At 48.0% G+C, this 10,870-nt stretch overlaps 3 protein-coding genes across 3 annotated transcripts; 1 reads left to right on the top strand and 2 right to left on the bottom strand.

The window, feature by feature from the left end:
- Positions 1 to 261: 261 nt before the first annotated feature.
- Positions 262 to 7,320, bottom strand: LOC135617937 (probable polyol transporter 6). The gene is made up of 4 exons (XM_065118756.1): positions 7,296 to 7,320; positions 5,836 to 7,188; positions 1,491 to 1,524; positions 262 to 733 (listed from the first exon to the last, which is right to left on the bottom strand). The coding sequence occupies exons 1-4, from the start codon at positions 7,303 to 7,305 to the stop codon at positions 712 to 714; spliced, it is 1,419 nt and encodes a 472-aa protein (XP_064974828.1). The 5' UTR covers positions 7,306 to 7,320; the 3' UTR covers positions 262 to 711.
- On the bottom strand, positions 2,242 to 5,266 carry LOC135617938 (uncharacterized). Its single transcript, XM_065118757.1, has 3 exons — positions 5,050 to 5,266; positions 4,912 to 4,971; positions 2,242 to 3,428 (listed from the first exon to the last, which is right to left on the bottom strand). Exons 1-3 carry the CDS (start codon positions 5,242 to 5,244, stop codon positions 2,556 to 2,558), a joined length of 1,128 nt encoding a protein of 375 aa, XP_064974829.1. The 5' UTR covers positions 5,245 to 5,266; the 3' UTR covers positions 2,242 to 2,555.
- Positions 7,321 to 9,450: 2,130 nt separating the features above from the next.
- Positions 9,451 to 10,568, top strand: LOC103992859 (transcription repressor OFP7-like). Its single transcript, XM_009412747.3, has one exon. The coding sequence runs from the start codon at positions 9,476 to 9,478 to the stop codon at positions 10,460 to 10,462; it is 987 nt and encodes a 328-aa protein (XP_009411022.2). The 5' UTR covers positions 9,451 to 9,475; the 3' UTR covers positions 10,463 to 10,568.
- The last annotated feature ends 302 nt before the right edge of the window (positions 10,569 to 10,870 follow it).

Consider the following 10,870-nt stretch of genomic DNA (forward strand, 5'->3'; position numbering starts at 1 on the left):
GCTCATGATCTGAGCTCGATGTTGTGCTGCGACGCGAGCCTACACGGAGATGCTCTTTCTGAGCTCTTCTCAGCTGAACCAGCCTACTCCAGCGAGGAGACGACACACACACACACTCTCTGTCTCTCTCTCTCCCCCACCTGACACAGCAGAGCAGACCCAACCAAAACACACACACACACACTCTCTCTCTCTCTCTCTCCCACCTGACACAGCAGAGCAGACCCAACCAACAACACGGGGCATGCTGGACATGTGAAATGAACCTTCAAACAACCGAAAACACATTCCTTTTAGCAGGGCTTGACATGCACCCGAGAAGCTTTTGGACATGGGAAGCTAATGCCTAAAACAAACCATCGAAACAAAGTCCATCCCTAAAAGCCACATGTTCCCAACCATGGGACACACACAATGAACATTCTTGTCATGGTAAGCAGACAGATTCGCCGAGGCACAAGGGGAGAAAGGGAGTAGTCCAAAGGCTCACGTGACCACCTCCTCCGTACCCGCTGGAATCACTGCCAAAATATTAATTTCGTGGAGCATAAGTCAACAACAGGCCCCTAAAATGGTGCTTGTAGAACAAGGTGGGTCAACAGCGCCCTGACATGCCCAGGCCACGTTGTCCCACCCACCCATGCAGTCCTCCCCACAGTGAGTCCATCATATAAATCGACGGAGACGTAGCCGAGAAGGTCGCAGGTCCCATTATTGCCCTTCCAAAACCTCGGTAAGACAAGCCGGAGCAGCCCAAGGTGGCGTTGGCGTCTTGTACCTGGCTGGCTGCACAGTGCTCACAAGAAAGCAATGGAACAAACAAACAAAAAGATGGAGATCGGAGGAGTTGAGGCTTGGGTGGGTGTCGCCACCAGAGAAAAAGAAACTATACATATATACATATATAATGGATTCTTTGAGGGGGGAAGGATGCAACAAGACAAGCACGGAAATACATGGAGAAAAGGGCCGAGGGGGTGAGGCATCCAAAGAGGACCCCCAACTACTCTCTCTCTCTCTCTCTCTCTCAGAGTAGAGTCATTGAGGCTTTAGCTGCTGAGGGTTTTTAGCTGGGAATGGCAGGCAGGATGTGCTTGCACCTGAGCCCTCGGCTCCAAGTCCTGAGCCATTTTGCCTGTCCTCTTACTGTGAGGGAGGTGAGGGTTTGGTTGGGTGCCTTTGTTTTTATGCCTGCTTGACCATTGGTTGGGATCATCTTCTGTGTGTTAGGTCAACAAGATCCCATGCTTAATATTGGTAACCTATACGTTTAAGGCCTCATTGATCTCATGGGGTGGCTCATCTCTTTGGGACCAATGATGCATTGTGGTGGTTTCAAGGACCACATGACACATATGACATGAAACATTCTCCAAAGAGTACGATATGAGATGGACACAACAAATGCTTGCATTTAAACTCTGGTGATTTATGCTTCAAAATTATATTACCTGACTCCACGAAGCTACTGCAGCTTTGTTCTCCTTCATTTATCCTTCAGAATGGTTTTCATTCTTTTGCTGCGTCCACTTGAGTAATGTGCAGCTAAAAACTCTGCCTTTCCATGATCCTGTAAGCAGAGTTAATAGGCCAACAACTGAAACAAGTGCAGTTTTCCTTACCACGCTGACCTACATGTGAGTTCTGATCACACCTTGTTTCTTATCACAGACCAACAGAGGAACGCCAATCAAATCTAACGCCATACTGCTGCGGCCTGGTGTCATCGAGAACTTACCCTCTTCTGTTCACTACCACATGCAAAGATTAGAAGCTCAGTAGTGAGTTGCCAGAATTATAAAATAACATGATATCAAAATGGAGAAGAAGGAAACAAACCAAAACCAAAACACAACAGAAGAAAGAAACCTCATGTTGGTATCACCAGCTTGATCTCCACAGCTAACACCTGCTGTAACAAAAGAAACCTCCAGTTGGTATCATAAGCTTGATCTCCACAACTACACCTGCTGGAACATCAACCAGAATCATCAATTGATTGCAAGCTCTTCAGGCATTCATATGCCTAGAGACCTCATAGATTCATCAATAGGAGAGTACAAGAGATCCCAATCGTTGAGGTATTTGAATACTACACTGAAGCCATAGAGAAGAGGTGAGGAAAGGAAGAACATTTTGCCTCCAGAACAACTTTTACTGCATCTTAGCACTTGGTTGACAACCCAAAGGAGACTGTCATGGGCCAGATGCGGATCAAACAAATTCCAGATCCCACGGCAGGATAGAAAACCCAAATGAGCTAGTATATTTAAATTCGCCAGGAAGCTTTCACCAAAAGTAAATAAAAGCGCCCAGTGGTACATCTTATTATAAGTCTAGCAACAATCATATAATGTTCTCCAATTTATTCTTTAGCAGAAAAAGACCTGATGATTCAAGTCATCAAAAGATTTGCCCAACACCTAATGTAAGAGCTCTCTAAACATCTATTAGGAGACATGCTGAATAGATTAATGTTTGTCCATTAACCCAATATTTTTAATTCTCATAATCTTCAGTGCATAAAGAGGTGTGAACATTCTTTTTCAATCTAGTTAGGCTTGCTCTTTTGCTGCTGCACCATCCTCATCTTGACTAGGTCTGATGAACTCCAACAATATTCTAGCCAAATGAAATTGGTGTGATATGAATCTGTGGTCAGCACCTTCTATGATGTGCAGCTTATGGTTCATGATCAACTTATCAAATTTTGAGGCATCTTCTGGTGGCACAATATCATCCTCTGAACCATGAACTGTCAAGACCCTGCAATTCTTGTCAATTGATAAACATGCAGTATGCATATCAGTGGTTAGGCGATCAATCAGACTTTGTTCAGTCACCCGATAGGCGAATTTTCCCATCTTGTCTATCACGTCGATGAATCCATCCCTTTTCATTCTTTCCATAAAATCCTTCCCTAGACGGTCATCAATGCCTCTCTCCAAAGTAAAACGGCCGGATATATTAACAACAGTAGAAATATCATGAAACTTAGAAGCATATAAAAGAACCACATTTCCCCCTTTGCTGTGCCCAACGATGGCATGCACTCCACGATTCTGCCTTGAGAAATATTGAATTATGGCCCGCAAGTCTTCGACCTCTCTCCAATAATTACCATATTGAAATGAACCATCACTATCCCCATTCCCAGCAAAATCAAACCTAAAGACACTGACATTCTCAGATACAAGTACATCAGCAAGGTTCATAATAGTTTTGCTTTCTTTAGAGGATCGAAATCCATGGCATAATACCACAAGCTCCCAAGAACCAGCTTCATGTAAAATTCCAACAAGATTCTCTCCATGAGTGTTTCTGATTACTACCTTCTGTTGAGATGCACTGGAAACTTCAATTTGGCTTGAAGAAATTTGTATTATCGGCCTTTTAAGAAAGCCTGCTGATTCACCACTAAAGATAAACTGCATTCAAGATGTTGAGTGTAAGTATTACTTTAAGGTCCTGACCAAATTTGATACTTAACCTACAAGTTCTGTACATGGAATAATCAATAATATAGCAAAATCTTACTCTCCAAAGACTTAAACAAAACCATAAGCATAAATCAAATGGATCTCAAGGATGATATGAACAATGTCCAGATGACAAATGAAGGCTTTTCTGTAGCTTAGGAAGCTTCCGCTTAAGTACTAAGACTTCACAAAAGCCTCAAAAGAAAAGATATAGTAAGCTCATAGAGTTCAGATGGCATGCAACATCTCTGTTGAGCATGCAACAATAAAATCGACCATTGCTTTACTAAATAAAACAAAGACCACACGGTAGCAAACATCAATTTATTACTGTTCAAGTGATGTGATGTGTACCAACATAGCTTGGTACAGTAGATTTATACCATCAATTTACAGTAGCAAACATCAATTTATACCATGGAGACCATGGACTTACCATGCAAGACATTGACTAGTGCTACTGAAATAGACTACTCATTAATGGACATAGACTAAGGAGAATGTCATGACCTCTTATGAGTATCTACAATACCACAACGAGCTTAAAAGTTGTGCTCCAAAGGACTGCTTTTACTCATTAAGAGTCTTCCAAATGAACATGGCTAAGTTAATGAAAACTTACATATTCTTTTGTGCTTAACACTTTTCTTTAGTATCGAAAGATATGATAAATGAGCTTAAACTGTCATCGGTGAGGACAATATTCCTATTGTCCAATAGCCTTATATATTAACTCTTTGCTTGCAGGGGTTGTTTCGCTAAAAAGTTGACTAGAGAATATCAAATCAAAGCTTGGTAATAAAATTTATCACGTGTTACAGATAGTTTTCTGGCTGAAGAGTCGTGCACATAGCGTACCTTGTATGGCTTGAATTTGATGATGACAGTAATTGGAAATACTGGTGCAGAGTTCCAGAATATTTTTAGTGGTTTGAAAATTTGTGTACTATTTGCTATCCTTCTAAAATAAATAATCTCTCTAGCATCCTTTTCCCTGTTGTAAAAGATCTAGATCCTTTCCACCGTGAAGGCTCGAGAAACTTGAAATGAGAAGATTCCACTTACTGCATATGTTGGATCTCTAAAGCAAAAAAATCTACTTCAATCGAGTAACAAATACATCTACATCCCATATGCGGAATTGACTAACTCGAACACCGTTGTTAATCGTTCAAATGAACAAAGACTGTCTTTGATTGTGAAATCTTTTTTGTTCCTTATGTGAAATGGCTTGCCAATAATCCTAGCTATCCTCGTCGTTCGATGGATATAGCTATAGCTAAAGCTAAATCTACGAAGAAAAAGCATACGGCAGAACCAACCAGACAGTACAAGTAACAAATCAGACTCTGAAGCAAATGTAGCAGTACCGGAAATTAAGGGAGAATATTACAGTTCCATTCTAGGGAAAGAAAGACCAAGAATCGAGTACCTTGTCGGCATCGGCGTTAACATCGAGAGGAATTGCAGCAACCGCAGGTATCTCATCGACCTTAGAGAGAAGAACAGAATCACATCCAACGCAACCAACTGAGCTTCCTTACGAAGAACAGGAGGAAAGTCGAAGTACCTCCGTCGCGTCTAGGGTTTGCTCGGAACGAAAGGCCTCTCCGGCGGTCACGGGGGCGCGGGAGCGCAGGGAGGCGGGAGGGCTCGAGCATCGGAGAGCGGAGGAGAGGGATTGAGGCTTGGCAGAGAGGGAGAAGGCGTAGTTGGAGGGAGGGGGCAGGGCGACCGTCGCGGGGAGCGAGGAAGGGGCAACCATGGCTCCACCCAGGCATCGTGGGTCGCTGTCCCATAATATCCGACACGTCGCGTGCCCTGCGCGTGACTTGAAACGGTCTTTATTTTTTTTCTTAAATGGTATATCTTTGAATTACAATCATGCATTTATTATTTGTAAATAATACATAATAATTAAAAGTATCAAATGGTCTCTCATGTATGTCACTTTATATATATATATATATATATATATATAATAAATTTAATCCATAATTCGATAAATTTAAGTTTTTAGATTAAATTGATATCCAATTAGACTGACAAAAGAAAGCGATTTATGGAAGACCACAAATACATGAACACAATGCTTCAAAGTAGCACACTTACTTGAGGCAGTGGAACCTTTCTGTAGTGGATACAAAAATACGAAAAGGAGATAATATGAACAGCTTTGTTGCATCCAGTGCTCATATGTGTCGATTGAAGTCATCGTATCACCTTATGGAGAAGACGAAGGAAGGAATCATTCACCACCCTTTGTGCCCAAGAATCTAGTAGGTCTCTGTATTTTGCCTAGGCATCATCAAGCTTTAACTCCTTTCTTCTCATCTTCTTGCTTTGTTCCGTGGATTTGTGTTGCTTCCTTTGTTGAAGACCTGCTCCATCTCTTCCTCCAGGGCCCTCCCTTTTGTCTCAGGACAGCAAAAGAAGTAGAAGGCCCATGCTACGACCCCGATGCCCGCAAGGAGGAAGAAGGCACCGCCGATGGTTATGGCCTTGTAGAGTGAGATGAAGGACATGGACATGACGGAATTCATCAGCCTGTTGATCGCCACGCCCAAGCTGGTTCCTTGTGCCCTCAGCCTCAGAGGAAAGATCTCAGAGCAGTAGACCCAGGTTACGGGGCCGAGCCCAATGGAGAAGGAGGTGACGAAGGAGAACACAAACACCACACACGATACCTGCGCCCAAAGTAGCTTCTCCTGTGAGTGCCTCGCCAGCGTCATGACAGTCCCAAGCCCTGTGAGAGAGAGAATCATCCCGCTCAAGCTGGTGAGGAGCAGCTTCCTCCTGCCGGCCTTATCGACGAGGAGGATGGCCACGAAGATGAACAGTGTTTTGAAGACGCCGACGCCGATGGTGGCAAGAAATTGTTGGTTCTTGGTCACCAGGCCCGCCTTCTTGAAGATCCTCGGGCTGTAGAGGACGATGGCTTCGATCCCGGTGGCGTGCTGGAAGATGTGGATGCCGATGGTGGCCGTCAGGATGCGCCTCACGGTCGGCGTCGGTCGCAGCAGCTCCTTCCACACGCCTTCCCCGTGGTGCTTGCTCACAAGTTGCACCACGTCTTCGGTGGAGCTCCTGTCGATCCCCACGGTGGCCTTGATGTCCTCCAGCCGGCGCTCCGCCTCCTCCTTGGTGTTTGACACTCGTCGCAGCACGTCCCTCGCGTCCTTGATGCGGCCCTGCATGACCAGCCACCGCGGGGACTCCGGCATGGCGAAGATGCTGAAGGCCAGGGCAACGGAAGGGACCATGGCGACACCGAGCATCAAGCGCCAGCCGTAGATCAGCGGGAGCTTCCCGAAGATGTAGTTGGAGAGGTAGCCGAACAGGATGCCGAGGCTGATGCACATCTCCGGCAGGGAGCTGAGGCAGCCGCGGGAGGACGGGGAGGAGACCTCCACGGAGTAGACGGGGGCGATCATAAGGGCATATCCGACGCCGACGCCCGCGACGCACCTGCCTGCCATCAGCATGGCGAAGTTGAGCCCCAGGCTCATGAGGAGCGAACCGAGGAAGAAGATGGCGGCCGCGACGACGATGGTGTAGCGGCGGCCGATCCAGTCGGAGACCCTGCCAGCAGTCAGCGATCCTACCAAGGCGCAGGCGTTGAGGATCCCGGCGAGGACTTGGATTTGACCGTCGGTGGCCTTGAGGTCTTCTTGGATGAACAGCATGGCGCCGCTCATGACTCCTGTGTCTGCTCTCCAAAGCAGAAGGAAGGGACACGATGAGCAACGTAATCATACTGCATTTCGTGGCCAAAACGGAAACAATGAACTCACACCTACAGATGGATGAGCTCACCGTAACCCATCAAGACAGAGATGAAAGAAGCTATGAAGGAACAGGCAAAGGCATACTTGTTCCTTCCATCCTTCACCTTCTGATCCACCGTCGAGCCACTCTCTGCCATCTTCCTCCCACCAGTAGTACTATCTTCTCTAAACTCCTGTCTCTTTAATTAAGCTGCTTCAATGTCTGCACATAGGAATCTGACCTCATCTTTTATAGGCAAGTTTTCTACACTGATAATGTCTCACACTTGTTTGTGGCACTTTGAATCCTACAGCAAGCAGTATTACGATAAATTCGATATCCGTTTGGTCTGTTACCTGCGATCCCCTAAATCTCTCACTCTATGTTTCTTTGCAGAGCAATTTATCTGTGCTTCAGCTTAAAGTCCGGCAACGACAAGTCTGAGGTTTCTACTTTACGTGGAAGACAAAAGCATCTTGACCTGATTTCGAAAAACAAAAGAAGATTTTGACTTGGGTACCTCCGTGACACCGATGCAGTGCATGCAACACCATATCTCGACATGTTGCTGCTGAAGCCAACATTTCATGATCGACTGACACCGAAGACACGTACCGTCGGTCATCCTCGTCAAAACCTCTCTCTCTCTCTCAGCCCTCATGACGTGTTGAAGTTGCTAATAGCTGAAACAGGAGGAAGCCTGATCACACCACCTTCTCGATTTCGAACTGTAATGGCAAACACACACACAGGTCTGTGAACACAAAAGGGTTGAGTGGCTCGAGACTGCCGGAGTCAGCCAAGAAACTCAAGCAGAAAGAGAAGCTGGGCGTCCTTGCTTTAAAATCCGAGCCGTGAATAGTGGTCTTATCAGTCAAAAAGCTCTTTAAACTCATCAGCGCATCTGATGGGGGGCAAAAAAGGATGCGCCGCAGGAGGACGGAGGAAGAAGCGTTCCAGTAGCGGGTAAGTCTACTGAGTCTGCACTCAGCGACAGTAAGCTGTCGCCCCGTCATTATTTGGCCATGATGGTGATCAGGGGGCAATATTCCAGCTGACATTAACGACTGCTCTGCTGCATCAGTTTTGAATCGAACCGCAGGAGGCTCTGTCGTCGAAACGGGAAGAGCAATCTTTGATGCAATCCCTCCTCAAAAGAAGAGCGACTTACGACCTCGAATCCGACGGCCGGCCATCTGTACGCGTGGAAGTTCGCGTGCCACCACCTTGGAATTCCAAAATGGGTCCCGTCTGCACGAACCAATCTCGACTCTACGACGGAGATCAGACGGGTGCCGTCCGCTTCGGGGAAGGGAGCCGGACGACCGCGGCGTGGGTGGTGCGGTTCGTGCCTCCGTTGCAGTCGTGCCACCAACCACACCCTGACACGTGCACGATGAATCAAAACGCCCGCGGTCGATCGGGCCTTCTCGATGTTGGGTGTGTTCGCGCGAGGAGCCGATCGACACGCCTCGTCGGGTCATTTGGCTTCCACCGCACTTTTCGCGCCACGGGTTTCGTGTGGAAGCTGTGAGGCGTACGGCCTCAGCGACGGTGTGCAGCGACGCGTACGTGAAAGAAAGCGGAGAGCGGATAAGCAGCATCTCGAGTTGCAAACACGGTTCGCTGAGTACGAACCAAACCATGCTTTTTGTAATCCCAAGGAAGACTTGGGTTGGGTTTAAGAAGGGCTAATTATGGGTGAAAAGACGACCCGACAATTGTCTGCTTTGTATATTACTGCTTTAACAAAGTCGCAGCACTTTAATGCAAGAAACGGAGATAGATAAAAAGTGGCAATTTAAAGATTAGATGAATGAATTTGAGCAAAGGATAATCCCATCTCACCAATTACAATTAGATGGGTCTAAGTACTCAAAGCGAGCGTCATGATGACTAATTATCTAATCGGGAAGTTGAGAGGTAGATGGCCATCCATGCGGACTAGAAATCACCTGTCTGTTCCGTCGCAGGCAACACAGTTTTCCTCTCAGAGTAAAAGCCGCGGTTCCTGTGGGGTCCATGGTTTCGTTAGAGGGAAACTCGTGTTCCCTGCTCGAACGGAGACAGGCGTGCTCCGACTATTCGGTTTCCGTTGGTGCTCCACATTAAACCAACTCCCACGCATAGAGAGAGGGGTTCAGCCAAGAAGAATAAAAGCCGCCCGGTTCTTCCTAGTTTTAAGTCCGCAGAGCAGAGACTACGTGAGTTCTCGGAGCTCTCGACCGATGGCCAAGCGGCTGCGTCTCTGTTTGTCCCGCGTGCTCCCCTCCTTCCATGCCTTCCGCTCCAAGGACAACGGGGCCGCTTCTTCCTCCCTCAACTCCGACGAAGGCTTCGACGTCGACTTCCATGATCACCCGCCTCCCCTCCCCCTCCCCCTGCCCCGCCGTCCCCATCCCCCACTAGTCTCCGCCAGTTGTTGCCGCCCTTCCCGCCGCCGGTCGCGCCCCGCCAGAGAGAGCGTCTCTGACGTCCCCCGGCCCGCGCCGCTGCCCCCTCGGGAGACGCCGGCGTACCTCTGGCGGAAGGAGGAGAAGTGGTGGCACGTCGTGCCCTGCGTCAGCGCACACGTCTACGGCAATGTGCCGCTCCTCCCTTCGCCCGAAGATCGACTCCGACGACGGTGGCGGGACAATCCCAACGATGGCCGCGCCGCTGCGACGGGGCGCCGGAAAAAAGTGGCGTCCAGAAGGAGGGCTCTCTTGCGGCGCCGAGCGCGGGGCAGGTGTTACTCCTCGGCCGACGACGATAGTGGGTGGTTTAGCAGCGACGAGGAAACCGAAACGTTGATGTCGACGACCGACGTGGAGCCCTCGGACACCGTGCTGCGACGCCGCCGCCGTTGCCGGCGGAAGAGCGTCATCCGCGGCGACGGAAGGAGCAGCTGGCCATCGCCGGAGGGTGCGGCGGCGGTGAAGAGGCTGATCCCGTGCGCGGCGCCGGCGGTGAGGGAGAGCTTCGCGGTCGTGAAGCTGTCGGAGGATCCCAGGGAGGACTTCCTGCGGTCGATGGCGGAGATGGTGGTGGAGAAGGAGATCTTCGACGCTGGTGGTTTGGAGCAGCTGCTGCGATGCTTCCTGTCCCTGAATTCACGCCAACACCACCCCGCAATCGTCACGGCCTTCGAGGAAATCTGGGACTCCCTTTTTCCGGCGGTGGCTGCGGGCACCGACGCTGCCCGGCGCCGCTCTTCCCCGCACTCTACGTTGTAGCTGTAGTTAAGTATCAGTACTATTTGCCTATCTCCGTGGTTGTGTGCTTGTATTGGCTGTGCCATTGTGTGGATACTTAGCACGATTAGTAAAGCAATTCCATTTGTATATATATATCTTTGTAGTGTGACTGAATCATCATTCTTGAATTAAACCATGAAACCATAATCATCAACACTGTAATATAGATTGTGATCTGTTTCTGAGCTAATCCATTGGGTAAGTCATTTCCTGTAATGATTAGTTGCCAAAATCCTTCACTAGAAGGTGTCAAAGAAACTGATGACATTTCCATGAACAAGCAATAGCCTATTCTTATTACCCAAGAACAGATCATAGACTTTGTTTGTCATTCCTCTGCATTTGATTCAAACACAAGAAAGGTATTGGAGTCCACATTGAGAAGAA

Source organism: Musa acuminata, chromosome BXJ2-7 (genome assembly GCF_036884655.1).
Source record: "Musa acuminata AAA Group cultivar baxijiao chromosome BXJ2-7, Cavendish_Baxijiao_AAA, whole genome shotgun sequence".
Lineage (NCBI taxonomy): Eukaryota > Viridiplantae > Streptophyta > Magnoliopsida > Zingiberales > Musaceae > Musa > Musa acuminata.